The sequence below is a fragment of the Somniosus microcephalus genome, chromosome 12, assembly GCF_052327205.1.
Source record: "Somniosus microcephalus isolate GS21.2 chromosome 12, FLI_Smic_1.0, whole genome shotgun sequence".
Classification (NCBI taxonomy): Eukaryota; Metazoa; Chordata; class Chondrichthyes; order Squaliformes; family Somniosidae; genus Somniosus; species Somniosus microcephalus.
In genome coordinates this window covers 128,541,974-128,563,027 of record NC_140998.1, presented here as the reverse complement: position 1 = coordinate 128,563,027, position 21,054 = coordinate 128,541,974, and the positions used below count along the sequence as shown (strand labels likewise).

The 21,054-nt window shown below is 44.9% G+C and overlaps 1 protein-coding gene across 23 annotated transcripts in view; it reads left to right on the top strand.

The window, feature by feature from the left end:
- LOC147109520 (alpha-(1,6)-fucosyltransferase) overlaps positions 1-21,054 on the top strand; it is a 993,309-nt gene that overhangs the window by 800,393 nt on the left and 171,862 nt on the right. For all 23 annotated transcript variants that reach the window (XM_086003552.1, XM_086003543.1, XM_086003541.1 and 20 more), the window contains 2 exons: positions 2,281-2,446; positions 7,602-7,716. In XM_086003552.1, coding sequence (XP_085859678.1) covers positions 2,281-2,446; positions 7,602-7,716 — 281 coding nt within the window. The remainder of the gene's footprint in view (positions 1-2,280; positions 2,447-7,601; positions 7,717-21,054) is intronic.

The window sequence follows — 21,054 nt, the reverse complement described above, 5'->3', positions numbered from 1 at the left end:
GACCAATCCTACAGTTCAGTGACCTGATGGTTGACCAATCGGTGCGTCATGGGCGGGACCTAATCCTCCACTCTCCCGAAACTTCGCTGCCATTTTTTTCATCCCCACAGTGACAGCACCAGCCAAACAAACCCCCGCATTGTGGCTCCGGGAGTGGCAGGTGAGTTTACACACAGCGGGCGGGGGAACGGCAGCGGCCGGCCGTCAACCGCGCCACCCACGGGGGAGCTCAGCTGGGGTCCGCCTCGGCCCGAGAGCCCGGCCGGGCCTGAAGCGCTAGGCAGCGAGAGGGGAGGGAGGGACAGAGAGAGGGGGAGGGAGGGGACGGAGGGAGAGGGGGAGGGGACGGAGGGAGAGGAGAGGGGGAGAGGGAGGGACAGAGAGAGGAGACAGACAGAGGCAGGGAGACCGCGCAGCCCAAAATTGCCCTGGCAACGCCGGGCACCCCCAGCTAGTTTTAAATAAAGATGCAGATACACAGTGCATGCAGTAGTTGTGATGTGTAACAACAATTAGAAGCAAAGTTGTTTTCTCACTGGAGGGCTGGTTTTAATTGTTTAGGTTTTGCCTCGTGTCTTGAGCAGGTTCTTTGACTGTATTGCGTGTTAAGAGAACATTTCCTTTGTCAGTGTACACCTACCTGCAGCACCCGAGTAGCTGACTTCAGCGTAAAAATTCAGTGTGTGAGGGAAAAGAAGGTTCTGTGAAATTGCAGTTGCGAATATCTGTTCTCCCAACAACAACAACAACTTGTATTTATATAGTGCCTTTAACATAGTAAAACATCCCAAGGCGCTTCACAGGAGTGTTATAAGACAAAAAATTTGACACCGAGCCACATAAGGAGAAATTAGGGCAAGTGACCAAAAGCTTGGTCAAAGAGGTAGGTTTTAAGGAGCGTCTTAAAGGAGGGAAGAGAGGTAGCGAGACAGAGAGGTTTAGGCAGGGAATTCCAGAGCTTAGGGCCGAGGCAACAGAAGGCATGGCCACCAATGGTTGAGCGATTATAATCAGGGATGCTCAAGAGGGCAGAATTAGAGGAGCGCAGATATCTTGGGAGTCGGGGGGGGGGGGTGAAGGAGATTGCAGAGATAGGGAGGGGCGAGGCCAGACTGTAGCACAGAGCCGTGCCAACATGCTGAGCCACTCTCATCACCATTTCATGTGTTCATTTATTTTCTCCCTCCCCCCACTTTCCAGACCCCTTCAGCCACGTGAAGGGGATGGTCAGACTGCTTAACTTTCCACACCTGCCTTTGTCAGTGTGTAACTGGCTGGCAGGAGGTGCAGTCCAAGTGTCGGTTTATGCCCCTCTTCCATGATGCCTGACTGAGATCTTGAGACAATTCTCCCAATGAGGTAAAGTATTTGAAGCAGCAGGCAGCTCTTTGCATCAAATTGGGAGTTGAATTTTGAGCTACTTAAAGGCGAAGGATAAACATAGCATACTGTGCTATGTCCTCTCCCCAATCTATGTAATGCTAAAAAGTGATTTGACAATCTGCTGCTTAGTAAGAGGTATTCTTAATGGTTGATGCTGAGATTCCACCATTTCAGGTCTTACCCTTACACCAGGACTTGCTCTGCTGAACTCAATTATGAGTGGGAAAGAGTGGCTGGATATGAAATGCTATGATGTGGGGCAAGTTTGCATTTTGACCAGGAAGTGCCTGAGCCAGGAAAAGCAGTGCAGATTGGGTACAGCACATGGTGATGAATTAGGAATGAGACAGATTATTACACCACTTTGTAATTGCGTGTAGATTAGGAAGAATGTTTTTTTGAACTAACCTGCCCCCCACATCTCTCATCTGTATTGTTGACCACCTAATAGCCCCAGGTAGCCTGAACATTTTCTGAATGTCTTATACTTTTTGAACATAAACAGTGTGAGAACTGATCCTTTATGGCTCTGAAAACGAGGACACATTTCCCATCACTCAGCAATGCTGAAAGTGAATCTTTTCTGTGGGCCCAAGGTTGAGGGTTTTTAATCTGAAATTACGCAGAATGTTTCTTGGGCTGCACTTGTCCCCAAAATAACGTTTAAAATATGTAATTGTCTGCAGTATTTGCTTAAATTTAATAATATAAATGTAACTACTGTATATCATTAGTGGGCTGAATTAGATTTTCAGCTGGTTAAATGTTTAAATGTTAACGGCCCTTCATTTACCTTGGGGGCAGAGCAAGACACTTGTGTGTTGGGAGAACGTATACTGTCATTGCCATAAAGTGATTCTAAACCCTCACTTCTCTTGTGCAACTTATGTGGTGCAGCCGGTCCTGGGAAAGAACACGAGGAGCTGCGACGTAAGATTGAGAATGGTGTGAAGGAGCTGTGGTTCTTTGTGCAGAGTGAAGTCAAGAAAGTGAAACACCTGGAGGGCGACGAGGCACAAAGGCAGGCAGATGCGTTACTTGAGAACCTTGGCCACCAGCAGAGGTAAGGGCCACTCGCCCCTCAGCAACATGGCTCTGTGGATTGCTTCTGTTTTTGTTTAAAGGCGAAAGATAAACATAGCATACTGTGCTATGTCCTCTCCCCAATCTATGTAATGCTAAAAAGTGATTTGACAATCTGCTGCTTAGTAAGAGGTATTTCTTAATGGTTGATGCTGAGATTCCACCATTTCAGGGCTTCCCCTTACACCAGGGCTTGCCCAGCATTTATTGCCCAGCTGTTCAAAGGCCGTTAAAAGTCCCTTTAAGCGCATGGAACGACATTTCAGTTACGTCCCGCTAGCAGTGCTGCTTCAGAACACTGCTCGGGATTTCAACATGCTTTGTACAACTTCTGACATTCCACAACAATGAATACAAACATCTGCACATTTAGAAAACATTGAGGTTCCTTTGCAATCCACGGTTTAATAATAACCTCCACTACAGATCCTCTTGCATGATCTAGTACCCTCCGAGGCCCTGAATCGTAATTACAGTATGTATTTGGTCCCACATCAAGCTTAAAATTCTTCAAGCAGCAACAGAAAACCTCTCCCGTCAAGCCAACAGACAGCAAACTTTTTTTTTAAAAAGCTTGCTGTTCACCTGCCTCAAAGTTTAATCGATGTTCCAAGTGAATTTTAGTTACCAATCCAGTCCAGGTCCTGTACACATTCCAAACTTTCAGTTTCTGATGGCCTTCGAGACCCTCAATTGGATTACTGTTTTGTAATTCCCTCCAAGCAGTCCCTTGTTGAAATGTGGAGTTGTGTATCTTTCCACTACAGTTTACTGTAACTGGTATAATTTCTAAACATTGGAGGTCATGTCTTAGTGGCCTGGCAAACTGAGCGGTTTATTCTTATTGAGTAAATTCACTTACCCAGCAGGGTTATGCTAGCATGGTAGTTTCAGTTTTTTTTGTTGAGGTGTGTTTATAGACGTGATGTATTTGTATGCAGGGAACTGGAGCATATTTCCACCTTGCATTTATTGCCTCTGCCGAACGCTCTGGTTCAGGCATCAAAATGAGCCGGTTACACTTCAGAGCTCCTTGCACATTAACCTGATAATGTATGTTACTGTCATAAAATGGTGCATTGTTATGTTCTCTGAGTGAGAAAGCTATATTGGTGCAGATTAATAGATTAATGCTGTGGGTAGTTTTGCACAATGCACTTGCATAAACCATGAGGTGGAGACTTTGTGGACTTGGTTATACAAAATTAGACCAGCAACAGATGAAAGAAACCTTCATCCAATCTGTCTTGGCTGTGTTTGAGCTCTAGTTCCAGAAATGGGAGGATACCATTCTAAAGTACTGCACTGGCTACTCCCCTGTTCTATAACAGAGGCTGTGTGCTCTCCAATCAGCACTTTGAGACACAGAATTTGACACTCAGCCAGAGTGAGTTAGGTTTGGCAGGGGGTAGGCAGTTACGATTTATGGGTGATTGCCCATTCAGTTTGCACATGTAACTTCTCTGTTGGCACTATTGTGTCATAATTATGGCTGATCTAAAGAATACTGCTAGTGGAAAGGCATGGGGAGGGATGTATAGCTTGCAATGAAATATTGGACAGATGGGAAAAATATATATTTTTAAACTTTCCAAATATTACACACATGCATGGCTGACTTTGTCATGTAACTGAAAAGAGAACTTGGTTTTATAAAAAGAAAATTGGGGGTTTGTGCCGAAGATGACTACTATTTGCTCTTGTCACTGACTAGAAAAAAATAGGGTGTAGTTCCCCACTTCCTCTCAATCACCCCAACCTCTAAACTGTACACCATCTGTATAAATGTTTTTCCTGGTCACGCCAAACAAGGCCTTTTAATCCAGGAGGGTAATTGTGCCGTCTTTGGAGAACAAACCTGACATGTGAATTGCGTTGATGGGCTGCTTTTCACTTTGGACTGTAATAAAGAAAATAAAACATGGAATGTAAAAAGCCCATACAGCCCATTGCGTATGCTCTTGCACTCATTGTCCGAGTTCTCAGTTCTTCCCACAATTTGTGAAGCCGTCATTGTCCAGGTTGATTCTGCTTGAATTACATCCCTCACTGTCTAGTCGCTGAGTGCAGTTGATGCCAATCACAGAGAAATCCAGACTCCAGAACATCTTCCGGGCGTGAGAAGGCTACATTAAAAAAAAAAATGTGTTTATGGGATGTGGGCGTCGCTGGCAAAGCCAGCATTTATTGCCCATCCCTAGTTGCCCTTGAGAAGGTGATGGTGAGCCGCCGCCTTGAACCGCTGCAGTCCATGTGGTGAAGGTACTCTCAGTGCTGTTAGGGAGGGAGTTCCAGGATTTTGACCCAGCGACGATGAAGGATTGGCAATATACTTCTACGTCAGGATGGTGTGTAACTTGGAGGGAAACTTGGAGGTGGTGGTGTTCTCATGCGCCTGCTGCCCTTGTCCTTCTACGTGGAAGAGGTCGCGGGCTTGGGCGGTGCTGCTGAAGAAGCCTTTGCGAGTTGCTGCAGTGCATCTTGTAGATGGTACACACTGCAGCCACGGTACGCCAGTGGTGGAGGGAGTGAGTGTTTAAGATGGTGGATGGGGTGGTGGCATAGTGGTCAACACTTTGCAAGGGTTTACATTCCGAAAGGCAGAGTGATATTTGTCTTTGGCTTTTGACAAAATCATTTTTGTAAATTGAAACTGGTCAAAAATGAGTGTTTGTAAAGTGGTTAGGGAAAAAATTTGGTTGCTTTGCACCTCCCGTTAGTGCCCTAAGAGGGCGCAAAGCAACTAGCGCCCGGGCGCGGCGATGTTTGCGCCACTCGCAAAATTGACCAGACATTTTGCGGTAGCGCTAAACACTACCGCCACGATCTCCTGCGCCCGCAGATCGTGACGTCAGTTTAGTGTGAAGCGCCCCAGACCGGATATTGAGTGGCGCCCCCTGCCTTACCGTCTGCCACTAGCAATGACAGGTTGAGGGGAGCATTTTGCAGTCGGGAAGGGACTGGGGGAGCGCTATTTAAAGGCGACCGCCTCCTGCCTTTTTTTTGTCGGCGACATTTTTGCACCACGCATTCTGAGAGAGAGAGAGAGACTTCTGGAGAGATTCAATGCTGTGTGAAGGAGTTTTGGGTACTGAGCAGCACTTTGCAGGTTCATTTTGATTTGACCTTCCTTGCATCGATTTAGAAGAGACTACGGGGGCTGCACTCTGAGCTCTTTCCCTGGGCCTCTCCATTGTTCTTTCCAGCAGATTTGATGTACAGGACTCTCCAGGCTGAGATTCAAGGCTGCAATGAGCAGGGTGTGGCTGGAGAGCAAGATCGACCCTCCCCTTTAAGAACTGGCCGGCGCCAGTGTGTCTGTGTTCCATTGCTGACTGACATCACATGAGCTTCGCAAGCGCTCTGACGTAGCGCCTCGCTCCTCAGCGTTAGCGCCTTAAGAGAGGTGTGTAGCGCCTGATTTAGCGCTCCAATTACCTCCAGGGGCAATAGAAGCCAAGTTTGCAGTCAGAGGCGATAATTAGCATCAGGCGCTAAACTTTGCGCCCGGCCGATAATTGCGTTCCAAACGGGGCGATACTGAATTTCTCCCCCTTTATCTTTTATATTTTTTTCCTCACCAACTTTCTTTTCCTTTCTTCTCCTGAAGGCACTGACTTTTTGTGAGGGTATGGTACCTAGCTTAACAGATCATTATTCATATGTGAGATTTGACAGTGAATGTCACCAGACTTCGGAGCCAAGTACAATCTTCATTGGAACACGGCTGGGGTTGCAGGATAGTGATGAGGAGCAGGAACCGTGGCTGTTTTTTTCTTCCCTAACATAGAGCAGATATCTTTCATGCAGATACCCACTGGATGGCACAAAACAATTTTTTTCCCCATACAATATATACTGTGTTAACTCCTAAGGTAAAACACTACCGATACAAAAATGAGGCCAAGTCTATTGTCTTTAATCAGCTTTGAGAAACAGCAGTTATGAGTCCTACATTCCACAGCAAAGGCTTGGCGTGTATCCTGACTGCAATAGTTTACATCTACAGGATCTGTCGGCTTCCATTCCTGTTGCTCCACAGCTGGTGACTACTTCAGCTGCTAAGCACCAAATGTCCTCGGGTTTGAAGGATGCTTTCAAAGTTTAGGACGCTCTCACACAGCCATTTTCCAAAGTGCAGCAGTCTGAGGTTTCACAAACTTGGTTTTGAGTGCCACAGTCATGCATGAAATTGTCAAAATGAATACTTTGCATCGTGGAAGCTCTTAGAATTAATAATGGTACCACCTTTAGTCTGGTTACCTTCAATTAAAATGTTACACCGTTTTATCCAGCTGTCTGTGACCTGCTGTGACACAGCAGCACTGCTTCAAGCTTTCCATCCCCGACATCTGCATCCGCACTTAGAAAAACATCCTAACAGATCTGCGCTTCTTATCGAGCCGTAGCTCAACAGCAGTAATCTTCAGTCATGCACAAGGTGATAATTGAGGAGCGGCAGCTTGACCAAAGGCTAAGAATGTTGAACGACTGACTGGTTGCCCCCTGTAATGAAGCTGCCCATCCTGAATTGTGCACCTGCTGTGCACAGTCATGCTCTTTGTTTCTTCACTTTATTCGCATTTCATGCCATTTTTACTTTCCAGCCATCTAAGTGGGAATGGGAATGAAAAGAACAGTATAGTGTTGAGTGATCGGGTGTTGGGTCCTGCCTGATTCACTCCATTAATCCTTTTTAGGAGTGGGAAGAATTGGAAGGTGATCATCTCTGGGCCCTTTTCCAATGTCTCCTCCAGCTGGGTTTAGAGTCCCAGCTTCAGACTGAAACCCTTTAACATTTACATTTCCTTGACTTTTTGCTGGTATACATAAAATGACAGGGGAAGGAGTTTGTACTGCAGACTCAGGAGCCTTAAAAGTGGTGGAATTTTGTCCCCTTGATTCGGATTACCCAAGTAAATTTTATGTACCTTCCACAACATCCTGCCATAGACTTTCATTCCCTTTAGTCTCAACTGAATTAAAACTTGTCCTGTAGAGAGAGAGCGAGAAAGAAAGAGGGCATTGTTCTAATGTTTTGTGATAACCAGTCCCCTGCTATTTTCGTTTGTGATCCGTGACATGGCAATTAGACTGCCTTTTGAATCTTGTTTGTGTTTCCTTGCTTTCTTTAGGTCTATTATGACAGATGTATACTACCTCAGTCAAACAGATGGGGCTGCTGAATGGAGAGAGAAAGAAGCCAGGGATCTGACTGATCTGGTTCAGTGGAGAATAACATACCTGCAGGTATTGCTCGTCTGAAGTACAGAGAGCGTGAATTTGTAGCAGGATCTGCCTTTTATGTCAGCATAATGCAATGTCAAGAAAACAAGCCCTTTCTGAAAAAATAGTGCACAAAAGATTACAATATTCAGTTGGGGTTAATGTCACTAGTAAGATTACTTCAGTTTTGTGATAAATTTTCTGAAAAATTAAATGTAAGTGTGAAAACCAGGCCAATAGCTATGTGGTATTGCATTGGTTTGTTGTCAGTATCTCTATTCCCATAGAAATATAGAGAGCCATATTTAAAGTCATCTTGGGGGAGGGGCCCTATTTGCCTGTATAGTGACTGCCTCTGCATGCTTTTCTTCAAACTCATTGATTCAGGTTTATTTTTTGAATTGAGTTGTACGCAAGGAAAAACCATGTAATTGATGATTTCAGGTTCCTTGCTGCGACGACTCTATTGGAGTACTCGACATTGATTAATATTCAGCACCTTGGAGAGTGGCCTCCAGAAGTCAAACACTTCATGCAGCTAATGGCCCAGATTTTGCTGTCAAAATACTGGTGAAGCTAGTGGCGCTCACTGTTATTTAAGTGTAAATGGTACAGCAACTTCAGGCGAGGAGCAAGTGCGCGGTTACATGCCAAGGCCCAAAAGTTTCTGCCTGAGTTGTGCCACTCACCGCTAGCTTTGAGAAACCGGCATTTCACTCTCTGCCTCACCATTGAGATGCATTGACTGGCGTGAAGTTGCTGTATTTGCACGGTAGCTGTGAACTAAACTCAGCACAGAAAGTTAAGTCTTGTCATTACAAGTGCAAGTACCTTTTTAATGACACAATGAGCGTTAATTACTGCCAATCAACCACTGGCACTGAAAATTAACTATTACTTGTGGAGTCTCATTCTTTCAGGTATTGTTGGAGATTGTAAAAATGTCTTTTTTTTAATGGATATTCCTTTGTCTTTTCTTCTCTCTCTCTCAATCCAGTCTTTCTTTTCCTCTCTTTATTTCTCTTTCTGTACCTGATTTGACATTGAATTCACCCCCTTTAACTTCCTTCTCCGTCGTTCCTCTTTATTTCTCAATCTTTCAATATGATTGTTAATGAGATACAGTTGCTTGCCCTGTTCACTCAGGTCCCAGATGCCCTGTTTCCCTCACTGTGCCGTTATCAGCTCGCACTTTCAGCAACTTTCCACACAAAAAAAATTAAAAACCTAAATGTGCAAGAGTAAGTCTAACTAACGGCAGACGTTGTTAGATTCACTCCCACAGCAAAATCTGGGCCAATACATTGTAGGCAGAAAATATGTATGGCTGGTTTAGGCATTCTCAGACAATTCACTTCGTAAGTGGCAAAATTCTCATAAAACAGGTTTAGGAAGTGCAGAGGAACAATGACTATGAACTTGGATATAATGTAATTGCACTTAGTGGAGCATGTGTATCTGGTAACTGCCTCAGGCATTCACTCATTTATGTGAAAGTTCATGTGTATTGTACGTCCATCTGTTCTCAGAGAAACATCTCCAGAATGTACGATAGCAAAATACTGCAGATGTTGGAAATCCGAAATAACAACAGAAAATGCTGGAAAAACTCAGCAGGTCAGGCAACATCCATGGAGAGAAATTTGAGTTGACGTTTCGGGTCGAACCCTTCTTCAAAACTGGAAAGAAAATAAAATAGATCGAAGGCAGGGCTGCGATCGGACACCTGGCAGCTATCTCTTGCCCTGCCAGTACACTTCACACCTAATCTCAGCCTATTACCATCTCATCTGGCTTCGAATACCTTTTATTGTCTCTTCTACCTCTTTTGTCTCTTTCACTTCTTTTGTCCGATCGCAGCCCTGCCTTCGATCTATTTTCTTTTCTTTCCAGTTTTGAAGAAGGGTTCGACCCGAAACGTCAACTCAAATTTCACTCCACGGATGTTGCCTGACCTGCTGAGTTTTTCCAGCATTTTCTGTTGTTATTTCTCCAGAAGGTATGTCTAAACACCGTTCAGTGATATGTTGTATGATATAGTGATATGTTGTATGATACAGTGATATGTTGTATGATAGTGATATGTTGTATGATATAGTGATATGTTGTATGATATAGTGATATGTTGTATGATATAGTGATATGGTGTATGATATAGTGATATGTTGTATGATATACTGTACGAACAAGTTTTGATGCAGAGGTACCTTGAGTAACCAGTGCGTTGTCACTCTATCAATGTTGATCCAGCCTTCTCTCCTGTTTCTGATTTTGTCTTGTTCTTCACACACCTCTCAGGCAGCTCCTGATAGGTCATTGTATGGTGATAGACAAGGTAGACAACATGTGTCATTCCAAAGGGATCCAACAGTAGGGTTGCTAATGATATGAACCCTGCAAATGATCATGAATCAGCTTTAGTCATGTTTGAAGGATGTTGGCATTGGTGTTGGAAATTTGATTTGAAGTTATTTTGCTGGTGGATAGTAATGATGATGGTGAAGTTACATTTATTGTGTTGTTAAACTTTTAGCTGGGGAACAGACCAGCCTCAGCAGTTAAAATGGCACAAGTCAGTGACGTTTACATCAACACATGGCCGCCCTATCTCTGTAGTCTCCTCCAGCCCCATAACCCCCCAAGATATCTGCGCTCCTCTAATTCTGGCCTCTTGAGCATCCCTGATTTTAATCGCTTAACCATTGGTGGCCGTGCCTTCAGCTGCCTAGGCCCTAAGCTCTGGAATTTCCCCCCTAAACCTCTCCACCTCTCTATCTCTCTTTGCTCCTTTAAGACACTCTTTAAAACCTACCTATTTTGACTAAGCTTTTGGCCATCTGCCCTAATTTCTCCTTATGTGGCTCGTGTTAAATTTTGTTTTATAACACTCCTGTGCAGCATCTTTGGACGTTTTATTACATTAAGGGCATTGTATAAATATAAGTTGTTGTTGTCACATGCTGAATAATTAGTGAAAGGCTGGAGAAGAATCTTCTGTGTATCTCAAAAACCACAAAGTTGTTTTGCTGAATCTGTAAAGTTGTTAAATGTAATGAGGTTGAGCAAATAAGTTTGCAATGAAGAACTGCTCAAATATTAACACTAACAGCATTCCCAGCCATAAAATGGCTTGTGTGGGGAATCGACGTGAGACCAGTAGGCTGGAAGTACTTGACTGAGGTAGAAGTTAAGGGAGTTTGATAACTTTTTTTTTCACATTGCCTCATGCTTTGTTAAATATATCAATTACAAAAATAAATGCATTGTGCTTTGAAACTATCGAGGTGTATTCTGATCAGGACATTATAAACGATGAGGTAATTTTTACCTCGTACACTAGCACAGCACCCTGAAATTTTAGGCACTAAACAGTAAACGTGCAGCTGATCTTTTTTTTCATTACTATCAAATTCTGTACCACTAATTGTCAGCCTTGGCTCGTTGGTGGTACTCTCGCCTTTGAATCAGCCCCACTCCAGAAACTTGAGCACATAAATCTAGGTTGGCACTTCAGTGCAGTACTAAGGGAGTGCCATCTGAGATGTTAAACTGAGGCCCTGTCTGCCTGCTCAGGTGAATGTAAAAGACCCCATGACACTATTCTAAGAATAGGGAGTTCTCCCAATGATCTTGCCAACATTTATCCCTGAACCAACACCACTGAAAACAAATTATCTGGCCATCTGTTGGTGGGAACTTACTGTTAGCAAATTGGCTGCTGCATTTGCCTACATTACAACAATTCATTGACTGTGAAGCACTTTGAGACAGCCTAAGGACATGAAAAGCGCTGTATAAATGCAAGTTTGCTCTTGCTTTATGGATAAGTTGTATCCCCTGCCTGTATCGCAGTGCATAAAATTTCTCATTAAAAAATCCAATCCCATAAAACATCTTTGGACTTTTCCAGGGCTAGTTGTACAGATGAAATGTTCACGATGCACTGGGAAAACCAATAAGAAATCTAAGGCAGGTTTCAGTGGAACCCTGCCACCATGGAATGTATAATTTTTATTTCTACAAGTGAACTTTAATGCAGAACTCTGATTGAAGTCATGACTAGATTTGCTGTCACTGATGGTCAATTCAATTGAAACTTCCAAGACTGAGGTCGATAGATTTTTGTTAGGTTAGGTAATTAATATAGATCAAAGGCGGGTAAATGGGGTTGGGGTACAGATCAGCCATGATTTAATTGAATGGATGAACAGGCTCAAGGGGTTGAATTTCCTACTTCATAACGACAGCATAACATTCAACTCTCCACTGACTAAAACTAGTTTTCTGCTGTTTTTGAGGAATGATTTTAACCAACAAAGGACACTAGCATCATGTGACTTCACTAAAGTGCTGTGTTGTAGTATTTGCGAAAATATCAACAACTATTTCTAAAACTGCCAACCCAACCAAGTGTGTTACTTAGCAGTCCTAAATTATACAACAACATTAAGAGTAAGGTTGCTGGTGTTGTAGTTTTGAACAGAGTAGACAATATTACAGATGAGACAAAAGAGATATACAGTAGATGATTATAAAGTGTACAATGTATGATTTTAAATATTTACATGCTGTTTCCAATGTGTTCTGAGGTCTCACAAATATTTAATGACTATGGTGTTAGATGCTATTAGAATTCCTTTTAAAATATAGAATTACTTTGTAGACTGTAGGACAGGATTCTAATAACACTAGATATTCAGAACTGTCCTAATGGAAATGTTATCCCATCTGTTTTTAAACCCAACACTTCATGAATTAATTAACTGGGATTTAATCACAAGTGAGGTTGAAGTTAAAGTCTCGCCTCTCATTCTCTCTTGTCTTGAACTGTAAAACACCAGAAACTTATTTTGTGCTTAATTTTGTCTAACAGTGAAAGAAGAAGCGGCGACAGAAGGTTAGACTTGTACATTTCTGCCTCACAGTGCAATGCTTGCGTGTCCCCCAAATTACGCTAGGACATGGCGTCAGAACAGGGAGTGGTCAGGGACAGTCAGTGACTGAGAATGGATCCAGTCTTACCTGACAGACAGAGAAGTCAGGCAGTTCCCTTGAGGTGAGGAACAGGAGCTGAGAGGAAAGATGTTGGGAAGCTAATCATTTTTCTTTTAAATTGAGAAATTTAGGAGTCACAGGTCCCATGAGTTGTACTTGACACTTTAATAATGAGGCTAAAATGTAAAATCAGTCTGAGAGTGATGGCTGAGCCTATAGAGACCTGATAATGGAAGTATTTGGATGGTTAAAGCCAAGTTGTCAGGGGAACACATGCATGTTATCCAGTCCCTAACTGAACCACAAGTGATTAGCTGCTGACGCACCTGAAACCTAAACATGTTTTCCCCCCACAAGAAAATAAACATCAAGGATTGGATAAGTATTTCCCCCCTTGTCAGAGGGTCAGAGATCAACAAGTATGAAAAATAATGATTCTAAAGAGTTACATTTTGGTGCCGTTAATTCAAAATCAACTAGCAGCACGATAATGGGAGCAAGTCCAAGCTATTCCATACACATGGGCAGGTTTTATCACTTCACTTCTGTGTTGAAAATAGAAAAATACTGTCAAATTTAAACCCTTGTGAATAAACCAGAAACAAACTAATTTGAATGAATTTAATTCTTAGCCCAAGCTGAGGCACATGATCTGTTGGAAGAAGATCTATTTGAACAGCATGTTTCAGCAAAAATATTAGTTATGAAATGTTCTGAGTCGTGAGTTTTACAGCCAGTCATTACCGTGTTTTGGAGAAACACAAGTATTTTTAACAATGTAAAACTGAAGGAGCACAAAATATTTAGTGCCTCGAATTACCAAGGGTTGTCCTCCCAGTTGTGGGTGGGATGGCACTTTTAGTGCATTCTAATCAGTTTGAAGGGAGAGACAACTGCCAGGTATTCTCTCAATGGCCATAGGGATACATAAATTTCCACTATGGAAACAGTAAGACATGGAATTAAATGCCTTAGCTGCTGAAAATATGGCTATGACTTATGCAAATGCTTTTCTCTACCCTGCAAATGCCATGAAGAGTGGGAACTGGTGATCGCAGAAGATGCAGACTTTTAAATTACTCATATTGGCAACTTGCAGACAATTTGGCTAAACTTATTTTTAGCCAAAAAGAAACTAAGTGCCTGTATGTATTGTATTGCACAGATTCTTATAATAGTAACTTAACATAAAATTTACTGCATGTTGTCTTAAACATACTTCTGTTGTTCACTTGAATAGTAACAAGTTCAATTTTCTGGTTATAATCATTTTATTCTTTAACATCAGCATAGAAAGCAATTTACAAACAGAGTATAGTCACAGATAGAGCACGTGAACCTAGGCATGGGTCCTTTCATGCTGCTTGAACAAAGGAAAAATCTTACATTTATACACTGTTCTTCTCAAATTGGAGCAAGCATTGCCTAATATGATAGTCTCTGGCTACTGCATAGTTCAGAGACGCAAGTCTACATTTTCTTCAACATACATCAACAACATTAGAAGCACATAAAAACACTGTGGCCTTGCTGTGGTAAGCATAAACCTTCTAGTCTCTAGACTTTCTTATCCTAACATAACGGCCCTGAATTTCTAATCGGAGGCTTCCTGCGAGCGGATGCCTCCGATCAGAAAAAAATCTATGAACCTACCTGCTGGTTCCGTAGCTCCTGAGGCTTGCGATCCTGGGCCTCTCCTGTTGGAAATGCTCAGAGGCCCACATATCCCGGGGCGCATTCGGTTTGCAAGCGCCCCTGGGATCACGTGGGCCAGGCGAACCAATCAAAGAAGGGAATCCCCCTTCATACTTTTGACAGGTCTCCACGGACAGAACCATCAAAAGTATGAATGGCGATCACATTTAAAAACACATTAAACAATTAATTTTAATTATGTAATGAAAAAATATTTAATTAAAATTCCATTTAATTAAATATTTTTTAAAAATCTTTTTTCGAAAAAAAATGTTTTTACGGGGCTAAAAATAAACGTACCTTTTTGAAGAGTAATTTTAATTTACAAATGACTTATCAAATATAACTTCTCTATTTTTCAGCACTCTTAAGCTGGTAATAACAAGCCTTACACCTGCTTTTACCAGGTGCAAGAATTCTATGACCTTTCAGCGGGTGGAAGTTGCGCAAAAAGCGTAACTCTCCACCCGCAGAGGCACTTTTCCCAGGCAGGCGGATGATCTGTCAAGAGGATTCTTGACAGATCGCAGGTGCCAGGTTTTAAGATCATAAGAACATAAGAAATAAGAGCAGGAGTAGGCCATACGGCCCCTCGAGTCTGCTCCGCTATTCAATAAGATCATGGCTGATCATCTACCTCAACTCCACTTTCCTGCCCGACCTCCATATCCCTTCATTCCCCTAGAGTCCAAAAATCTATCTATCTCAGCCTTGAATATACTCAAAGACTCAGCATTCACAGCCCTCTGGGGCAGAGAATTCCAAAGATTCACAACCCTCTGAGTGAAGAAATTCCTCCTCGTCTCAGTCTTAAATGGCCTACCCCTTATTCTGAGACTATGCCCCCTAGTTCTAGACACTCCAACCAGGGGAAACAACCTCTCAGCATCTGCCCTGTCAATCCCCTTCAGAATCTTGTAAGTTTCAATGAAATCACCTCTCATTCTTCTAAACTCCAGAGAGTATAGGCCCATTCTACACAATCTCTCATCATAGGACAGCCCGCTCATCCCAGGAATCAATCTAGTGAACCTTTGTTGCACCGCCTCCAAGGCAAGTATATCCTTCCTTAGTAAGGAGATCAAAGCTGTGCACAGTATTCTAGGTGTGGTCTCACCAAGGCCCTGTACAATTGTAGCAAGACTTTCTTACTCTTATACTCCAACCCCCTTGCAATAAAGGCCAACATGCCATTTGCCTTCCTTATTGCTTGCTGTACCTGTGTGCTAGCTTTCTGTGTTTCTTGCACGAGGACACCCAACTCTCTCTGAACATCAACATTTGAAAGTTCCTCACCATTTGAAAAAGATTCTGTTTTTCTATTCTTCCTACCAAAGTGAATAACCTCACATTTCCCTACATTATACTCCATCTGCCACCTTACTGCCCACTCACTTAGTCTATCTATATCCCTTTGCAGACTCTTTGTGTTCTCCTCACAGCTTACTGTCCCACCTAGCTTTAGCGCATGCACTTCGCATGCCTGAAACCGGCACTTGCGAGGCCCCTACGGGTGCGTGTACACCTCGTGGAGGTCGGAAAATCTGGCCCATCATTTCAAATCTAAACTATACGAAAATATCCAAAGCCATAGTTACCAAACACCGGCTGTTGCCAAGTGAAATCTGTGCCTCTTTCTCTCTCTCTCTCCAATGATACCAACCACATTTTCCCCCCTATGTAGAATGAACTAAACATGAACACCTTTCAGAAGCTGAATTAACCGAGTTCCATATGCCAACACTGCATACAAGCAGTTATTATATTTAATACTAGCTGGGGAGCCCCGCGTTGCGAGGGCAATTTTGGGGCGCAAGGGCAATTTTGGGGCGTTTGGTCTCCCTGCCCCTGTGTGTCCCCCCTCTCCCTGTCATGTCCTCTCCCTGTCCTATCCCTCCCTCCCCTCTCTCCCTCCCCTCCCCTCTCTCCCTCCCCTCCCCTCGCTCCCTCCCTCCCCTCTCTCCCTCCCTCCCCTCTCTCCCTCCCTCCCCTCCCCTCTCTCCCTCCCCTCCCCTCCCCTGTCTCCCTCCCCTCCCCTGTCTCCCTCTCCCCCCCCACCCCTCCCCTGTCTCCCTCTCCCCCCCACCCCTCCCCTGTCTCCCTCTCCCACTCCCCCGCTCCCCACCCCTCCCCTCCCCCACTCCCCCCACTCCCCACCGCTCCCCCACTCCCCTCTGTCCCTCTCTCCGGCCCCTCCCCCTGCCTAGCGAGCCCCGCGTTGCGAGGGCAATTTTGGGGCGTTTGGTCTCCCTGCCCCTGTGTCTCCCCCCTCTCCCTGTCATGTCCTCTCCCTGTCCTATCCCTCCCTCCCCTCTCTCCCTCCCCTCTCTCCCTCCCCTCCCTCCCCTCCCTCCCCTCCCTCCCCCTCCCCTCCCCTCCCCTCCCCTGTCTCCCTCTCCCCCCCTCCCCTCCCCTGTCTCTGTCTCCCTCTCCCCCCCTCCCCTCCCCTGTCTCTCTCCCCCCTCCCCTCCCCGTCTCCCTCTCCCCCCCTCCCCTCCCCCGTCTCCCTCTCCCCTCCCCTCCCCTCCCCGTCTCCCTCTCCCCCCTCCCCTCTCCCGTCTCCCTCTACCCCCCGTCTCCCTCTCCCCCCCCTCCCCCGTCTCCCTCTCCCCCCCTCCCCCGTCTCCCTCTCCCCCCCTCCCCCGTCTCCCTCTCCCCCCCTCCCCCGTCTCCCTCTCCCCCCCTCCCCCGTCTCCCTCTCCCCCCCTCCCCCGTCTCCCTCTCCCCCCTCCCCCGTCTCCCTCTCCCCCCCTCCCCCGTCTCCCTCTCCCCCCCCGTCTCCCTCTCCCCCCTCCCCCGTCTCCCTCTCCCCCCCTCCCCCGTCTCCCTCTCCCCCCCTCTCCCCCCTCCCCCCGTCTCCCTCTCCCCCCTCCCCCGTCTCCCTCTCCCCCCTCCCCCGTCTCCCTCTTCCCCCCCCCTCCCCCTCCCCCCCTCCCCCGTCTCCCTCTCCCCCGTCTCCCCCACTCCCCCACTCCCCTCTGTCCCTCTCTCCAGCCCCTCCCCCTGCCTAGCGCCTGAGGTCCGGTGCCGTTGCTGAGGTCCCCCGCGTATCGCGCGGCTGATGGACGGCCGCTGCGTGCAGGCGGGCGGCGCATGCGCGGTGAGTGCGGGCGGCGCATGCGCGGTCAGTGCGAGCGGCCCGCGGGAGCCGGCAAGGCCGTTAGCGAGCGGGAAACTTCGGGCGGCGCGCCCGCGCTCCGTCCGCGACACCTGAGAGGGGGAAGTAGAGAGAGACAGAGAGGGAAGAGGAGAAGGAGAGAGAGGGAAGAGGAGAGAGGGAAGAGGAGAAGGAGAGAGAGAGAGAGAAATTTTTTCAGCTTCAGGCCCCGAGTCCCCCCTGCGCGAGGAGGAGGAGGGGGGTTGCTAAACACAATATAAAACTCAAATAAATTGTTAATTAATTGCCTAACACATAATTGAAATATTTACCTTAGTTCCCTAACACACAGAAAGTGTGGGGGAAAAAATCGTGGAAAATCAAGATGGCGGCCACTCACCTCGGTTCAGAAGGATAAAGCCCGCCCACACACGCACCGATTGGTCGACCGGTCAGGTCACCGAAGCGTAGGATTGGTCAATCGTCGAGTCACTCGACACTCAACTGTAGGAAGACCTCGACGTCACACGGTCGCTAATGAGATGCTAATGAGCGGAACGCTGAACGTTTTTGGGATACCGCGGGCGGGATTTTTGTCCGGCCGAAACGTAAATATGCCTATGACCGGTCCGGAATCGCAAGCTTTCTTTTGAGGCGACGCGCGCGTCGGTACGCTCTGTAACTTCCAAACGTATAGAGACCAGGCGGACAGACAGACAGACATCGGGACAGACAGAAGAGCCGCTTTATATATATAGATATTTGTACGGTTATTTGTGGTTTGGTTAATGTAACATGATTGAATGTTTTAAATCAGGGTTTTTTTTCAACTTACCACAAAATGCACCTATTATATTTTAAATACAAGACATCTATCCTGTGCCTTTTTTCCCCACAACTAGTGTTTTGTTTCTTCATATTTCATCTAAAAATAGGTGCGAGCACCACCCTGGCAGTATAACCTGGCATAGTTTATTGAAGAGTGTTTGAAATCATCCATTCTCTTTAATGGACCCAGTTCACTTACACACATTAATGTACATTTTGGTTTAGATTGGATTGTTTGCCCAATCCTTATAAACTATTTGTTGTAATTGTAAACTTTCACAAGTATGTTTTGTGACATTGATTTGCTGACTTTATCCCTCCCTGGATAATTGGCAAAATAGGCACGAGTTTGAGATTTCTCCAGCCAGATTAACATGGGATGAACGATTTGGGATGGACGATTTAGACTGGTAAAATTAGATCAAAATCCAGATTTCTTCCCGAAATTCATTTTCCCAGCCGAAAGAAAATGTGCAGAGATTTTATTGAAACCTGGAAAATAACTATTACACTGTACAGTAAGGATACATTTGTGTGATGATCAACTAAACGCTGTGGGTTTAAATTGCATAGATTTAGGGCAGCATTTTTAATGGGAGTTTGCTTGAGCTGTTCGTATTCTCTCTGTGACTGTTGATGCTTGAGGAATTTTAAGACAGACTTTCTGAGTACCGCTTGTTGGGAGCTGTGTCCCCTCTGTACCAGATTAATTTTTTTTTTTAATGCCTGACTCTGGGAAGCTTAGTCAGAGGAGCTCAGGTTTGCAACAAGCTGTCACTCTCACACTTCATTACCAGGGCAATAGGCATAGAAAAGAAGAATGTCACAGAATTCCGGTTAGGCTGTAATTTTATTAATACAGGGACTGTCATCCTCCCTTTACATATCTTCTTCATACTGAACTCTCTTGACACCTAACATTGGATTCTCTTGGAGCTCTCGTACCTGTTTGACAAGAATCATCACCAGAGACACACTGTGCATTTGATGAGGTTTTCCCCACTGGGAAAAGCACAGCATTTCAACCCTGATTAACCTTTTTCTTTCTCATTTTCCAGCCCTCGCTTGTGTCTTGCTGCTACTGTCACCACCTATTCAGCCTTTCCCTGCCTTTTCTTGCAGAGCTCCATCAATCTTGTCTTAAATTCTCGATGTAGCCATTTATCTAATCAAATTACTCTTGTTGCCTGGTCTCTGTAGACACCGGCCTTGGCCCCTGTGCGCCAGCCAGCTCTAGAAACTGCCACAAAATTAATTGCTGTATCTTTTGTCTGTAACCTTAAAGTGAGCAAAGAAGGTCACTGAAGTTGTTAAGAACCAATATTTTTAATCCCTTCAAATACAGCAGTGAAATGTACTTAGTATGAAGAATTATGGGAAAGTTTCTAGATAATTTTTTAATTAAATTGCCCGGTAGCTTTACCGCAGCAACAATTTAAAGGTATTTCCAGGCATATTATGTGGAGATTAAGGGTGAGTGGTGGGATTAATACAGATGTGAATTGGGCCTGATGTAGCCACCGCCAGATGCCGGATAGAGGAAGGAGGGCCTTGACACCACTAATCCTGGGTTACTGGCTACTTTGAATGTGACGTGTTTATTAGGCTAATGTAAAAATGTCCAAGGGGTGACGGATCCCTGCGAACATGCAGTGGTCACCCTAGAAGCAGTGACTGAGCGAGCTGTGAGCCATTTCACACGTTTGCTCTATTTTTAACACATTTATGCAATTGTTTATCATCATCATTTGATGTCACTTGCATTCCTGCTTCTGTTGCTGGATGAAATACAGACTGTGAGCACAAAGACCGGCAAACTCTGGTGATGAGTATTCACATTACATGTTGGGGTGCAATAAATAGAGCAATCAAGATGAGTGACTTTCAATCGGGAATTGGATATATACTTGAACAGGAAAGATTTGCAGGGCTATAGGGGAAAGAATGTGGTGGAGTGGGACTGATTGGATAGCTCTTTCAAAATGGCCACCTCCTGTGCTGTATGACTCTATGAGTAAGAGTCGGGACAAAATACACTTTATTGATGGGCATCAATAAATAGCAAACAATAACACTGAGAGTTTCAGAGGAAGCTGGAGTGTCCAATGTGTTGCTTGTTTCACCTGAAGCAGACAGCTGAGATGTAACTGGTGTGAGTCTGTTGGCCCAAGCAGTTAGACCCCTCCTAGTAATTGAACAAAGGGAAGATTCAGTGTATAACATGGCTTGCACTGGATTCTGGCCTTTGTGTTGAGTGCAGCTGTTATGCTGAAACAACATTACTGCACCACTGAGTTACCTGTCCAGGTGGATCTTGGTGGAGGCGCTGTAGTTGAATCCATGAGAGATTTGCTTACTCTTTCATATTTTCATGCTGAATTTACTCTGCTAGAGGCTTAAGTTCAGCTTGAAAATGATAATGAAAGAAGAGCACAGAGCAACCAAACTAGGAGCCTCGGATGAGCTTTCCTCTGAATTTTCACTTCCTTAACCCTGAGGACACGAGGGCACCACCACTCCTCTCAGACTGGCACCTCCACAGTGGCACAGCTCAGGGATGGTTCACGTTGTTAGGAATTGTAAGTATGGACCTGCACCCTTCTACTCTGAGCCAGTGAACAACACATCTACTCATTAAAAGATACTGTCCTGTTAAATTTGGTGGCTGTTGGAGATAATGTCTAAACTATAGGAAAATGCGCTGGTAATAAAAATCCTACCTGTATGTGTTACAGTGGAAAGCTGTA